Raw genomic sequence first — 16,380 nt, forward strand, 5'->3', positions numbered from 1 at the left:
TTATTATTTTTTCATTATTTTCGGAAAGATGTTCCTCATCATGCAACAAAATGTGCAGGTGTAGATCACATGTAAAAGTAGAGATTAAAAAAAAATAAAAAAATAAAAAGTGAGATGAGCAATAAAACTTCTTGCTTCAATGGAAACCTTGAAAAACGACTAATTAATTCTAATATCTCTCTTTCAATCGTTGAATTCTATACACAAGGGAGTACTAGAAGAGCTCTTTTTGTATTGTGGGAATTCAATATTAATACTATTTCATGAAATATTAATAGGACTAGACATCCATCTCCAAACCTGAATTTCGCGATATTTTAAGATGTAAGTTGGTTGAACTTGAAGGCTATGATAATAAAAGAAGGAGAAAAAAAAATGAAAAATGAAAAACAAAAAATAAAAATGGCCATAATTTTTTTTTTTTTTTTAATCATTGCAACAAATTTCTAATCTAAAGAGCAAGGAGACATATCCCAAACCCACAATATTATAAATATAAATGTAAGGGATACACCAATTAATTGTCACTGTTGATGAAGAGAATTTATAGCTATTGTCTAATATTTTGTAGTGATTACTTGACAAAAATGACCGTAATTTGGAAGACAAAAAATATTACTCAAATACATACACACACAAATATCCTAACATAAATTCTATTATTCATGATTCTGGATTTAAAAAGGCAAGGAACGCCTTACATGCACTATAATAGGCATTATTAGCGCTTGGAATCCTTGGTAAGGGCTTCATTGTAAACCTAAAGTTCTTTTGAAAACTACCTCAATGGCAATAACCTTAGTATAGCTAAAAAAAGAAAAATTATAGTTCATGTAAAAAGATCAATAGGAAAGAGAAATGGTGTCCCCCAATAAGTTGGTAATTGGTAATCAATCAAATGGTATATATGCATACACAAAATTAAAACATAAACGGAATCGATATATGAATCACAACTCATAATTAACTATGCATGTGTTCATACATACTTATAAGCTGACTTAAAAATTCTGTATTTTCTATCTCCCTCAAAATATAAATTGTGTGTATATACTGTATTTTCTATCTCCCTCAAAATATAAATTGTGTGTATATATATAAATGTATCCATGTGATATGGGTGCTATAATAATTTATTAATTTTATTATAAAACTTAGAAGACTTTTTTGCAATTAAGAAATAACCTTCAATTCAAGTCTTTCTATAATATTCTCTAGATCTGAATGGAAGCCATTGGGTGGGCTATAAATAGTCCATCGATATTAGGCCACAAAGCACAAAACCCCATCTAATCAATTAGCATCTTCCTCAATCTCATTCTATCCCTACCATATATATATATATATATATATATATATTTTTTTTTTTTTTTTTCTTGCGTTCTTCTTGTGCTAATACAGTAGTACTCCATTCCCCATAACCATGGTTTCCCCATGCTCAGCACAACCTCCAACCGGAAACCTGATCACCCTGCCTGCAGCCATCACCGATGAGAAAGTTTACCTGAACATCGACAATATGACCGGTAACAAGAAGTTGGATGTTGATTCACTCTTGAATCTGGTCGACAACATTATATATGCTTCGATTCCTGAAGAGGTATGCGTATATCATGTATTTATATTCAGTATATATATATATATATATGTAACTGAAATTTGCAGTCCTAGTTTGGTTTTTATTAACTGATTCATAATTAATTAGTTGATTTTTTTTTTTTTTTTTTTTGATGAATCCTTCATATATTGCAGCCTCAAGAGCAGCAGGGAAACATTACACCTGAGCTTCCACATAGCTTCAAGTCACCCTTATGCTCACTGAAGAAGATTTCGCAAGAACTGGTTAATATTAATCTATCATGTTTCAATTATGAATTATTAATTGCTGGTCTTTATGTAATTGTAAATATAAATGCACGTGTAAATATGAATGCATGCAATATTAAAATAATGGCAGATGATCATGTTTTAATTATAAATATTAATTGCCCTTTTTTTAATGTAATTACAAATAAATTAATGTAATTTGTACGTGATAATTTCTGGATGTGTAAAATAACTGGCAGATGGCATGCAAGGCGCCGGGTGAAGTGATTAATATTGAGAAGACGGCGGTGGAAATACTCAACTTGCAATCGGTATCAAGCTATCCACCGGATGCAAAGCTAGCTCTAAGTGTCGCTGCTTTGAGTTTGGAATTTGGAGAATTCTGGAGCCTCAGAGGGATGGAATTCGCTGATCATCAGGATCATCACCAGCCATCTAATTATTTGCCTGAGAAATATGCAAGTCCATGGCCATCTTGAAGCGCGTTCCTCTGGCCTCAGCTGAAAGCGAGAGTCCTTCTGAGCGAGCATTTTCTCAGCTTAAGAATCTGATCAGCATCATATTGCAGGTCACCAGATGCATCTTTGAGCTGGAGAAGCTCCGTTCCCAATTATACATTTCTAGTTCAGATACTATTGTACCCGAACTTTCAGCACATGTGCATTGGACCATCATGGCTGTTGTATCTTGTGCCACTCAAATCTCAATCCTCAAAATTGAAGAGTAAGTTTATAATTATATATGTAAAAGTTATTATTATAGTCATCTAATTAATTATTATTATTATTATTGTCTCCATTTTCTGCATGCATATTATATGCATTGTTTAACTAATTTGATTATTTTCAGGGGCAAGCCACTGGATTTATCCCAATGGACTCACAATCTCATCTCTATCCTTGAAGAACTTAGAAGGCAGAAACGAGTTTGCCAGCAACAAAGTTAGAATTTCCCAATTTCCAATTAATTAATTTCAATTATATGGAAAAAAAAAAAAAAAAAAAGGCATGCAGCGAACAAATTTTAATTAGTTCAAAGATATCAATTAATATAATGTCCTTTTACTTTTATTACTGTGTGCAGGGGAAATTGAGGTGTATTCAAAACTCGTTAACACTGTTGGAAATTTATGTCCTGAATCTCCAAACAAAGTAGTGGAGATTCTGAAGCTGCTGATTTACGCCGAGAACGAAGCTCATCCTCTCCACATTAAGAACTCCCCTAAGGTTTTGTTTCTTGTTAGAATAAATTTTGAATAAACAAACCAAAAAAAAATAAAAAAAATTGGCATTTTAATTAATTGTTCATCAACTAATTAATTAATCAAACAGGGTGAAAGCATGGATATCCTAAAGAGGAAAGATGTGCTTTTGTTAATTTCGAGCACAGACATCTCAGAACGCGACATTGCAATTCTCAAAAAAATTTACAATGAATTACACGAAAAATTCAATACTTATAATATCGTGTGGATCCCAATTGAGGAACAATGGACTCCTGAACGACGCAATGTGTTTGTGGAAAAGCGTGACCAAATGCCATGGCACGTTGTACAGTTTGTTTCACCCATAGCAGGTATCAAGTTCATCAAGGAGGAGTGGAAATACAATGGTCAGCCTTTGTTGGTGTTGATGAACTCACAGGGGAAAGTGGAAAACCCAAATGCAATCCACACGATTCGTTTATGGGGAATGCAAGCATTCCCTTTCACTGAGGCAGCCGAAAAGATTAATAAACAAAAAATAAAGAACTGGCTTAGTCTCGTAACCAAAAACAATATTGATGATCCAAACAAAGACACTCCATTGGATGACTGCGTAAGTACTTATTAGAGTTTTAATATCATGTTATTTTTAAATCATAATATAACTTTGAGTTTTGATTCGTAAGTTAGTTAATCATTATATATGTCTTACAGCCATCGAAACAAATGATTATATAATTCAGCATGGCCATGAAACTCAAATATTTCAATTTTAACTGTATTTTCTGTGGCATACCATGCATCTGAAATCTGAATTGATATTCATGTCCATCAAATAATTTATTTAAAGTTTAATTTGAATATAGATATTGATGATTGTTAACATTATTTTTAAACAGATCAAAAAGGACAACTACATTTTCTTCTATGGCGGTACCGACCACGACTGGATCCAAAAGTTCAAGACCAAAGTAACCGATGTCAAATCTACAGCAGAAAACCCCGTAAGTTTGCTTCAGCTAGGAAACGATGGGTTGTTTGTCGACGAAGAAAAACTCGAAATTGAAGTCGAAGGCTTCTGGACCCGCATAGAAAGCTTTTACTCTGTGGAGGTGAACAATGGTAGTAGCGGACATGAGACAGGACAGGTACTCCAAAAGCTACTTTCTTATAAAACAGAGAGCCGATGGGCTATACTGACTAAAGGGTCAAGCGTGATAGTTGCTGATGATGGTACAAAAATCTTGAGGGCTGTGAAGAAGCTCTTACGAGAGAAGGGCCGCGTGGAGAACTTGGAAATCAAATTCAAGGAGTACTATAACGAAGTGATTGAGAAATTTGGCCACTCTTGCCGGATTGATATCCCAGGAGTAGCTGCCAATAATAATATCCTAAGCACCCTGAAATATTGCTCCATATGTAAACATCAAATGCAGATATTCATCAGCTATAAGTGCATCAACAGCACGGATCAAGTTCCAGTTAACGCAAACCACGTTGATGGTTAATCCCAAGTCTAGCTAATTCCCAATCAGATCGATCATCAATGCATTCTTCCTGTTTAAATATATTTGGTTCAGAAAAAAGAAAATTTCTACAATAAAAGGTCATCTAATTCTTAATTACCATGCATATGGTACATTGATTTTCATGCCTACCACGGATTAGTGTATTTGGAACCTGTTTGTTTCGTTATTTATCTTCTTCATTTTGTTTTAATGTTTTACAGCTATGGCTGTTTAATTTGTACTCATTTTGAATAAAAGTGCTTGTTTTCAGTTCCTTTTCTTTTTTTTTCTTTTTCTTTTTTTTTCCTGTTTAATCATATTCGGATAGATCCATATCTTCTGTCTATTTTTTTTTTTTTTTTTTTTTTTTGCCTTCATATGTATCTACTATTGATATGATGCCATCCCATTTAAAAAACATTAGTAAAGAAATAAAAAAAACCAAGTAAAAAAAATTACTACTTGTTAAGATGAGTTGGGATTCTATCAGCGGTCAAATAGGAATGGGGACAGCCAAATTGCTATATGGGATATGGAGTCCTCTATGATAATCACCACTGATGACAATTATCCTTTGTTGTTAAAATATGTTTGATTAGATGGGAAAATGAAAGGAACAGAAAGGGTTGGAAGAACCAAATACCATTAGGTCTCAAATATACTGGAACTGTTATATTACATATTCAGAATCCAAGCAGGAGCAACCTTGTCAACAATTACTTGTCCATATGCTTTAATGCCACTGCTGATCCTATACTTCAATTCGCAGTGGTAAAGGAGGAGGAAAAAGCAGGCAATGCTACAAGTGCTTATGGCTAGCTATGGGGAATGTTGTAACACAGCATATGTGCCTGTTATAAAAGCAATCACCATTGATCCCATGGCAAATAGAATGACCAACTGGGCCGATCCAAAATTCACAACGAACATTGTCTTGCCGTCTACTAGCACCAAGCTTAGGTGGATGAATACAGCTGAGATGGAGAGTACCATGGCTACTGGGTTTATAATCATAAATGCTTGGAAAGCTGTTTTTCTTGCTAGAATTGCATTGCCATTGTATCCACCAGGCATGGTGAAGCCCGCCACGAATGTGACAGTTACTATGAGTGCAGCTACTATCAGATGGGATTCTTGGGAATTTTCGATTTCAGAGATTACACTTTTGTGTTCATTCTGTCTAGCCTCACAATCTTCCATGTAGATAATGGAACGAAAACATCTAGCTCTAAACTTTTCCAATTGCTTTACAACTTCTCTGTAAGATAATTAATATTGTTAGTTTAGAATCTCATCATGAACAAAATTGATCAACTACAAGTGAACAAATAGTCTCCAGTCAAATTTCTTTCACTAGAAAATTTGCTTATGCTATGTTTGGGACTAAGCATTCTACAAGGGAAATTCAAAAATAAGACAAGAGGAGGCCAACTTATCGACTCTGTCACTCTTAATGTGACAGTATATGGTTCTATGAGAAGAAACAATTTGATGAAGAGGTGTGTTTCCATCCTTATCTTTCTGATTTAAAAGGTTGCAAAGACAAGGAAACTCAAGCATGGCACTCACAATTCTGTCACTATTGTCAACTGAAAAATGGAAAACAGTCCAGCCTCTGTTGTCAACAATTTGCTACAATCTGGACAAATATTAATCACTTTTATCATTGTTATATGACCCTTGCTAGCTGCAATATGAAGGGCCGCCTTCTTGCTGCTTTTGTCCGCAAATATAGGCCACAGATACATCAAATATTAGCAACATTTTTACCATTCCATGCTAACCAAAGTAGGCAGCATAATTCCATGCAGTCCAGCCTTGGTTGTCTGCTTCTTTTATGATGAGAGCTACCTTTTTGTCATGTATTTTTTGTGTCATCCCTACAAGAGTTCACATATATGTCTAATTGTTAGGAAACAAACTCCCACCGCAATAAAAATTAAAAAATTATACATAAGAGGCTCAAAGTTAATTACATTCTTTATTTTGCTATTTCACAGAATATTAAAGAATTTAGTACTAGTTTACAATTAGTTATACTAACCTTCATTGTTATAAAGTACTGCAGCATGAAGATCAGTTCTTCCATTCGGACCACCTTGAGCAGGTGATGGACACAATTCTAGTATATGAGAAACCAGGAAAGCATTCTCTCTTTCAGCAGCCAAGTGGAGTCTCACCAGTAGAATTAGAATAGTATGAAAAGTCACCATCTTCACAAAGTAAAAAATTTACCACATAAATATGATCATACAGAACAGCCTCGTGAATAGCAGTGTCCTTTCCATCATTTTTCATCTGCAGCAAAATCTGTGTCCGTTCTACTTCACTCTCAATCTCCACATAGAAAGACTTTACATAATGGATATGAAATCTTGCCATGTTGAAATGGCCAAGCCTTTGTTAGGGGAGAAAATAAATCAATTCTCTTATATTAATAATTTAAAAAAAACAAATACATAAACACACTATAAAATACTCATATATGCAGCAGGACCCACACACATAATAACCTTTTAGACACCAACACATAAACACCTAACATTGTTTACTAACTATAACATGAGAGCTCTCTCTCTCTCTCTTTCTCTCTCTAGGAGCCTACTCTACTCAATTGAGTAGCTCTTTCACTCACACCAACCGAGAGCCTCCTTGGAGCTCACTTGTGTAGCTCACCAAGCAGGGAAGCCAAAGCTTCCTTTTATACTTGACAAAGTCGGTTGCTTTGGCCTACTCAAAGCTTCTAGACTTCTCCACTATGTCCTTGCTCTCATCCTCAATTTTAGATTTTTTTTTTCACAAATTCCAATGCTCTACTTCCAACCAAGTATATCAAATATACTAGTTAATTCTAGAAACTTCTAGGTCAATATTGATCCTTCAGCCTTGCTGCAATATGTGTCAGGGAATCACTGTTGTTATTATACTGCCTCAACAACGATGAGTTTAATTTAAGGATATTTTCGACAACGTTAAGTGATCCATTTGATTTAATAGTTAAGGACATGATGTGGATGTGGAGGATGATGTTGTTAGTTGGCGTCAATAGGAGGTGAAGCTGCTCTGACTTATCCTTAAAAGGAATTTTGCATTTTACAGCAGCATTAGATAGAGCAGGATCTAAGCATGTGATTATCACTGTTGGATAACCTAAGTTTGCCTCTTCTATTGTAGCATCTTCAATTTTACCTGAACTCATATTTTCTACTTGCATTATTTTTGTTATAACCCGAAGATCAGGCAGGGCTGGCCATTCAACAGCTGCAGAAATTCTGGTCTAATGTACTTGAATTTCTGGTAGTGCTCCTGATATGCTCGGCTAATTAAGCTGGCCACATAAATGATTATTTTTTAAGGAAATTTTTTTAATCTTAGTAAGAAGCGAAGCTAATTATTTTAAGGAAACACCGCAGATATGGGCACATGATTCCAATTCAAGCCAAATCTTATATCTTTGTCTTTGGCCAGCAATCGGACAAAGTACTTTCAAGTTATTAGATGAATTTAGCAATAAGAAATTTCAACAAAGGCAACCTCAAAATGTAAATAGATATCGAAACATTAAGATCCCAGATTATTTCTTATCTATAAGACTATGATACACAAAAGATATAATCTAGGAATGTTGCAAAGCATTTTCCATTAGACAATACCTTATGGATGACTCCTCGTTTAGACTATTCGTTTCATCTATATCATTCAAACCCAACATCCTAGTATTTGTTTTCATATTCTTTTTTATAAAAACTATATATAGAAATGACAAGTTGATTGAAGTATATCTAAATACATTTTTTGGGCGGATAGAGAGAGGGAGAGAGGAAAAAGGATAATAGAGAGGGTATTGAATCGCTCTAAACTCATCAAAGTTGATTCCTCAAGAAAACATACGCTAAAGAAATATATAATAGTTACTCTTTTCATACTTCTGAGAAACTTAAACCAAATTAATACAGCATAAGATATTTTTTTCAGCATCTACACGACAGTTACAATTTTGCAGAAAAAAAAATAATTTAACAGCAAAGTCTTCCATCCTTGGCAAAACCAGTCCATAACACATTCATAATTAAGGCTTTCAAAAAAGATTTTTTAAGATTTTTTTTGAGCCTCCTATAAGCCTCTGTCTTTTCTGCATAAACACAATAGCTTTAGATCTCAATTGAAGGTGAACAATTAGTTCCATATGAACAACACAGATGTAATCAAGTTGCTTCTTACAAGGGAAATGAAAGTTAGTAATCCTAGTCTCATGGCCTCTGTTTTCTGCTCTGTTTTATCCCCTGTTTCTTCTGTTTCCACGATCTCATCCTCTGTTTCATAGTACTGCATTGGCTTAAAAACTTTTCCATCTTCCTTCACCTCATACAAACTTGAACAATCCATTTTTCTTCTGCGGACTGAATTGGGATCCTCTTGAGTCCTAGTTAAACTTCCTTAGCATTTTGATGTACTGATTAAAGTATAAGTTTCAAGAGATTTCTAATTAAGGTAGGAAATCAATCACTCAAGGGAAGAGAAAGATCATTCTAGGACTCTTACATTTTTAGAATATGAAAAAAAAAAAAAAAAAAGTATCAGAACCATGTTGTTTGAAAGAGTTACGACCTGTAGTAATTAAAGCCAGAACCACCAAGATTTGATAGTTGTTATTTCAGACCTATATTGCATATTTAAAATGCTTTGAGCGGCAGCTTGGTATCCAAGTCAACTGTAAGCCTCTAATGTTGTCAAAATATTAATAATAATAATAATAAAATTGCCCGTAGAGAGCATGTGGTTTTTTAATTTTTTATTTTTTTCCCTTGCTAAACAAGCATGCTTTGAAAATGGTTGGAAAGTTTTAGCTAAAGTTTAACTTGTCATATCTTCCAAACGGAAGGAAATTGAGTTGAAAGGACTTCAAAATTAAGCTCAGGAGGTCCAAAAATGGTGGAAAATGGATCAATTAAGCTAGGGTGACTGGATCGTCGAAAAACCGCCTTCGCATCGCAGCGACAGAGATTGGATCTAGGCTCGTCCGATGATAGCTAGCAGTGATTTTCCAACTATCGGTCGAACTTCCCACCGTCTCCCTCCCCGTCCGATGCATGTAACCAATAGAGGGCCGAAATCATGCTTTCTGGTGGGAACCCGAGAGGGAAAGGGAGAGAGAAGGGGGGAAAGAGAGAGAGAGAGAGAGAGAGAGAGGAAGTAGAAGGGGAGTGCACGTGAGAGAGAGGAGGAGGGATTATTTTCTCCCCCAGGAAGGAAAAAGAAAAAGAAAAAGAAAAAGGAAAGAGAGAAAAGAAATAAAACTAATAATTTCTTATTCAAGGTGACACATGGCACATTTCTATTATGACACATAATCCTTTTCATCATGACACATGGTGCCTTCCAAGTGATGATGCGTTGCAAATTAAAGACTCCTTCAATATTCTACTACCTAGTTAAAATTAGTTTTGGAAAAGACAAATACAACTTTACAAGCCTGTAACTTTTCAACTGTAGGTCCAAGTCAAACGTGCCGTCAGTCCACGAACTCACATCGACAAGCACTTTCACATAACATATGGGTAAATGCCAAAACCTATTTAAATAAAAAGCCAACTCCAGACTCATTGATCAGTCGATCATATCTTATTTTGACCATAACTTTCTACTTTTAGCTCCGATTTAGGCGTACTACTAATCTATGAACTCGTGTCAATGATTAATTTACCATGATACCTTGATCAATATGAAATTTCTCCTACGATAAAAAGTCAACCGTGGAATCCACTTGGTCGATGTTAACTTTGATCAAACTTGATCAAAAATTCAAATTCAGGGTAAATTTTCTTGGATCAGGGTTTTACAAGTAACAAGCCTAAAACAAAGGTGTGGTTAAGAAGTTATGGACACAACAACTTATGGTCCAGACTGATCAAGCAATGCTGAGTTTGACCTTTTATTTTTATGGACTCTGGTTTTGACTTGTATACTAGTGTAAATTACTCATTGATATAAATTCATAGACCATTGGTATGCTTAATTTGGACTTATGGTTGAAAAGTTACAGCTCTATAAAGTTTAATTAATTTTTCTTTAGATTGACTTTACAGGGTATAATTTGACACTTGTGAATAACATGTTCACAGTGCCCCCATTGACATGCACCATATGTTTCCATTTTAGCCAATCCCATTAGTGCACAATGGCATCCTAAGAGGCCTTTATTGGCCCATCTGGAGTAAAGGAAGGAGAAAAAAATGGGAGGAGAGAGAAATATGGGAAGAGAGAGAGAGAGAGAAAGCAAAAATTGGCCACCTTGTGTTCAACATTCTTCCGCCATCAACGGTGTACATGTGCCAGTCCATGACAAAGCCTACCTCATGACTAGCCAGCCGGCCAAATGTCATGGCAATCCGGCCTGCAACACACCAGGATTGGGATGATTTGTAGCAGCCATGCCATTTGCTTTGCCGGTCAATTTCTCTCTCTGGCCAACTGTAACAGCCCAGTACCACCCGCATCAAGATATTGTCCTTTTTGGCCCAAGGTTCACTCCTTTTCTCCCCCCTGGCCTCAGGGTTTTGTCAAAACGCGTCTTGAAGGGAGAGGTGTGCCCCTCTCCAACCGATGTGGGATGTTACAATCCTCCCCCTTTGGGGCCCAGCGTCCTCGCTGGCACACCGATCCGGGTCCGGCTCTGATACCACTGTAACAGCCCAGTACCACCCGCATCAAGATATTGTCCTTTTTGGCCCAAGGTTCACTCTCTCTCTCCCCCCTGGCCTCAAGGTTTTGTCAAAACGCGTCTTGAAGGGAGAGGTGTGCCCCTCTCCAACCGATGTGGGATGTTACACCACCCCCTTATCTCGTCGCCACCACCACTGAAACATCCACTTCACAGTCATCCTTCCCACCAAATTGGACAACCGATGGCCACTGGATGCACCAATGCCATAGTAATTTTTCTGGGATAACAGTGCGCTCACCAATTCTCTTGGTTCTTGTGAGTTTCCAATGCAATCACCACCCTTTTCCACCTAACCCCCCCCCCCCCCCCTCGAGTTCCAAATTTGAGGTCCTTTTTACCAATGCTAACTAGATCATGAGATCTGGGGACATTACGTTGCTCAAGTCTTCCTAGTCAAATACCGATCACCGCCAATTAGATCTCCCATAGGTAAGACTTGATCCACGATCTTTATGTTATAAACTTCAATTTGGTATATAGATCATTAATTTTAGTTAAAGTATGTGTCAGCTCCCCCAAATAAACTATGCATAAAATACTTATTAAAATATTATTTTAATGAATATTGTGTTCTATTGATATTTTAGGCATTTAGGCATTCATGTGAATCAAGAAACCGATCCTAGGGAGGATCTCAAGTGATCCGCATTTCCAAGAGAGTGATCCACTTTCCAATTTATGTTTGGGCAACTAAAATTATATTATTGTATTATTTAGATTTTTCGTAAAGTATGTGATGTGTTTTAAATCAAAGAAAAATATTTATTAATTTTGTTATGATAAACAAGGTTGTTATTATATTTAATTTTGTATAAATTAATTTTATGGGTTTGGAAAAATATTCATAATAAAATATTTGCACACAAAAATTATATATGCTTACCTATACATAACTGTATTTGCATTTATTGTGCAAAGAAATGTTTTTATAAAATTTAGTGTATTTAAAAATTCAAAGAAATTTTATGGGTTTAGAAAAATTTGTTAAAAATTTGGTATTATTTTGTAAAGGTTTGGTGTTATGTTATATTGTCAAATTTTAGTGTTTTATATGCACTATATAGTACTATGTTCTATATTGTATATTGTTGATTAGTGTGTAGGCATTGTTTAATAATTCTATGAAGCTAAAAATGAAATGGTTGGCAGATATTTTAGAAAGTAAGGATTAACCATCCCCTTTAGCTGCAGGATAGTAAGTTATTAACATCGTTGTCTTGAGACACCAAGGCGTCCGATTGTAATTATCTTTCTTATCCTCTGACCATAAAAGAGTTTTATAAAAATTTTAAAATTTTCTAGACCTTTTTATTCCATTATTATTATTATTATTATTATTATTTTAATCTTTCGATCCTTGATCTCCCAATTAATATATCTCAATTAAGCTAGGTTGTTTCTAGGATCGATGGAAAGAATATTGGTCAGTTTTATTACTTGCAATTTTTTATATATATGGTAGTATATAATTTTAGTGCATCTGAATATGTATTAATATGCTAACTCTAATATATATAATGTAAATATAAATAAATGAGCTGTTTAAAGGATAAATAACTATTCAAAATAATAAAATAATACCATTTCTATTTGCCACGTCATTTAATAAATAATTTGATAATTTTTTATTTTCCTAGCATTATTAATTTACATTTACTCATATAAAATATATAATACATTAGCAATATTAACGTCAATGTTATCTATTCCCAGCCAATCTTGAAACTTTAGCGGTTTGAATTAACCAATTTTTAATTGGCATTTTTATTTTTCTTTTTGGTTTATAAAAAATGTTTAGTCTTTTTAAATTTATTTATTGTTAATGTCAAGTCTTTTTTAAAAAAGAAAAAGAAAAAGTCAGAGTTCATTATGTTTTGTTTACTGAAACTTAAATATATAGTTTCATATGAAACACGCTAATGTGAAAAAACTGTATTTTTTATGCTCATAACTTGATGCAAAAGTCTCTTATTTTTTTATTTATTATTTTTTGGTTGAAGTAGTTCGGCAAATTGCGAGTCTTTCTTTTTAATAAAAAGTCGTTGACAGGCTGTAAAGAAGTTTGTAAGTCGTTAATTATTATATTTTTAATTAAGAATGGAATTGTACATTTTCTTAAAATTATAATATTCTTCTAGTCTTATGAAATTTTTTCTTGTGCTTCATTGGCATATTTCATTTAATCAGTGCTGCAGTAGTGTGTGTGTGTGTGTGTGTATATATATATATGGGGATAGCAATGGTTATCTGAGTACGTAAATAGGAAGGCCATTTTCCATTCTCCATTTACTTGAAAGTCGAAAACAAAAGCAGAAGAGTTGTGAAGTAGAGAGAAAGAGAGAGAAATGGGAAAGAAGGCGTTGCTGATCGGTTGCAATTACCCTGGAACCACAGTAGAGCTCCAAGGTTGCGTCAACGACGTCAACCAGATTAGAAAATGCCTTGTTGCTCGCTTTGGTTTCTCTGATGATGACATCACCGTTCTCACCGACACTGACGATTCCTACACTAAACCAACCGGAATAAACATATACAATGCATTTACTCGCCTTGTCGCATCAGCCGAACCCGGCGACGTCCTCTTCATCCACTACAGTGGTCACGGCACTCGCTTTCCACTCGGAACTGGTGAAGATGATGAAACTGGCTATGACGAGTGCTTGGTGCCTTGCGACATGAACTTCATATTTGGTCTGTTTTCTGTACCAACATATCAAAATCCTGTACACACACACACATATATATATATATATATATGCAATCATTTTTTTTTTTTTCTTCTAACATAGCTTGATATATATATATATATATATTTAATTCTATTTTCGAATATCTTAAGTTTTTAAGATAAATGGAAATTTAACATGACTTCAAAGCTCAGAATCCTAAACATTTAGTTTTAAGTAATAAAAATGAATTAGAACTCCTACTCGATAGCTTGCTTTTTTTTTTTTGGGTATCGGTTCTCTGACGCCTTCATGAAAAGTTAGAAAAGAAAAACAAATAACTTTTTTTTTTTTTTTGGGTCGGGTTTTGAACTTTAGATGACGACTTAAGGGAGATTATAGACCAAGTTCCAGAAGGTTGCCGCATCACAATCGTAACGGATTCATGCCACAGCGGTGGTCTGATAGATGGAGCTAAAGAACAGATAGGCGACAGCGCAAAGCATCATCATGGCTATAGCTATGGCTATGTCGATGGTGGACCCAGCGTTCAGCACTCTATGGAAGTTGCATTCAAGTCTCGCGGAATCCAGTTCCCATCTGAGTTCCGCCACTATAATCATTGGCGAGAACAAGAGGAAGAGAAAAATGAGAAAGAGATTAATGGATATTGGAGGCATGGCCATGTGAAGAACAGAGCTTTGCCACTCCCTAGTCTCATAGCGATACTGAATGAGAAAAAGGGAAAAGACAAGAATGAGGTTGATGTTGGAAATCTGAGGTCGACCCTGTTCAAAACCTTTGGAGACGAAGTCAGTCCTAAGGTGAAGAAGTTCATGAACGAGGACAAGAACAAAAACAAAGCCCAGCTCAACGCCAACGTTGAAGGAGAAAATGGAGGCAGCAAAGGATACTCGTCCCAGGGTTTGGTGGGAAGCAAAGCTCAAGAGTTTCTAAAACTGCAACGGAAGCTTGAGAGGGCTGAGTATACAAAAAAAGTTGCATTAACAGCACAAGCCGTGGCCGATATTGGCAACCAAAAGGCTTACAATAACGGAGCAATATCATCATCAAAGCGTGGACTTCCTAAAGGTGGGATTCTGATTAGTGGTTGCCAAACAGACCAAATTTCTGGGGATGTAATTCCATCAGGAAAAGATGCTGCTCCTCATGGAGCTTTTAGCCATGCAATCCTCACCATTATTGCTGACTCAGATGGTCATGATATTACCAACAGGGAACTTGTTTTGAAGGCTAGGAAATTGCTCAAGACCGATGGTTTCGCTCAGCAACCTGGCCTCTATTGCAATGATGATGATGTCGATGCTCCTTTTCTCTCTGCTGCCCATCTCTGATACTACTTTTTGTCTATTTTGTATGTTTCTTTTCACTCCTCTGATATTGTGATATCTTCTCCTAGAATTTATATGTATCAGTACTGAATTGTACTAATTATTATTGTTGTTATTATTATTATTATATCTAAGCATGTGATTATCTCTGTTGGATAACCTAAGCTTGCCTCTTGTGTTGTAGCATCTTCACTTTTACCTGAGCTCATATTTTCTACTTGCAATGTTTTTGTTTCAACCGGAAGATCAGGCTGGGCTGGCCATTCAACAGCCGCAGAAATTCTGGTCTATTGTGCTTGAATTTGTGGCAGTGCCCCTGGTATGCTTGGCTAATTAAGCTGGCCGCTTAGATCATTAGTTTTTAAGGAAAAATTTTTAATCTTAGTAAGAATCGAAGTTAATTATTTTAAGGAAACAGCACAGGCATGGGCACATGATCCCAATCCAAGCCGAATCTTATATGTTTGTCTCTGGCCAGCAATCGGACAAAGCTCTTTTAAGTTGTTTGATTAATTTAGCAACAAGAAATTTCAACAAAGGCAGCCGTAAAATATAAATAGATATCAAAACCTAAAGATCCCAGATTATTTATTATTTATAAGACTACGATATACAAAAGATATATTTTAGGAATGTTGCAAAGCATCTTCCATTAGACAATACCTTATGGAAAACTCCTCGTTTAGGCTACTCGTTTCATCTATATCTTTCAAATCCAACATCTTGATATTTGTTTTCAAATTCCTTTTTATCAAAACAATTTATAGAAAAGACAAGTTGATTAAAGATTACGTAAATACATTTTTTGGGTGGATGGATAGAGGGAGAAAGGAAAAGGGATAATAGAGAGGGTTATGAATACTTGTAAATCATCAAAGTCGATTCCTCAAAAAAATACACTAAAGAAATATATAATATTTACTCTTTTCATACTTTTGAGCAACTTAAAACAAATTAATACAGCATAATATATTTTTTTCAGCATCTACACGACAATTACAATTTTGCGGCCAAAAAAATAATTTAATTTAAACAGCAGAGTCTTCTATCGTCGGCAAAAACCAGTCCATAACGCATCCATAATTAAGGCTTTCAAAAA

General features: G+C 35.1%; 3 protein-coding genes across 3 annotated transcripts; 2 read left to right on the forward strand and 1 right to left on the reverse strand.

Moving 5' to 3' along the window:
- The first annotated feature begins 1,423 nt into the window (after positions 1 to 1,423).
- Positions 1,424 to 4,539, forward strand: LOC107423002 (protein SIEVE ELEMENT OCCLUSION B). The gene is made up of 8 exons (XM_060815419.1): positions 1,424 to 1,600; positions 1,753 to 1,842; positions 2,067 to 2,285; positions 2,396 to 2,550; positions 2,677 to 2,768; positions 2,911 to 3,053; positions 3,159 to 3,644; positions 3,931 to 4,539. The coding sequence occupies exons 1-8, from the start codon at positions 1,424 to 1,426 to the stop codon at positions 4,537 to 4,539; spliced, it is 1,971 nt and encodes a 656-aa protein (XP_060671402.1).
- An 819-nt stretch (positions 4,540 to 5,358) lies between these two features.
- On the reverse strand, positions 5,359 to 8,925 carry LOC125423262 (uncharacterized). Its single transcript, XM_060815420.1, has 5 exons — positions 8,761 to 8,925; positions 6,584 to 6,752; positions 6,324 to 6,419; positions 6,109 to 6,178; positions 5,359 to 5,797 (listed from the first exon to the last, which is right to left on the reverse strand). Exons 1-5 carry the CDS (start codon positions 8,923 to 8,925, stop codon positions 5,359 to 5,361), a joined length of 939 nt encoding a protein of 312 aa, XP_060671403.1.
- Positions 8,926 to 13,487: 4,562 nt separating this feature from the next.
- On the forward strand, positions 13,488 to 15,317 carry LOC107423000 (metacaspase-5). Its single transcript, XM_016032505.3, has 2 exons — positions 13,488 to 13,954; positions 14,308 to 15,317. Exons 1-2 carry the CDS (start codon positions 13,609 to 13,611, stop codon positions 15,282 to 15,284), a joined length of 1,323 nt encoding a protein of 440 aa, XP_015887991.3. The 5' UTR covers positions 13,488 to 13,608; the 3' UTR covers positions 15,285 to 15,317.
- Positions 15,318 to 16,380: the final 1,063 nt, after the last annotated feature.

This window comes from Ziziphus jujuba, chromosome 3, assembly GCF_031755915.1.
Source record: "Ziziphus jujuba cultivar Dongzao chromosome 3, ASM3175591v1".
Classification (NCBI taxonomy): domain Eukaryota; kingdom Viridiplantae; phylum Streptophyta; class Magnoliopsida; order Rosales; family Rhamnaceae; genus Ziziphus; species Ziziphus jujuba.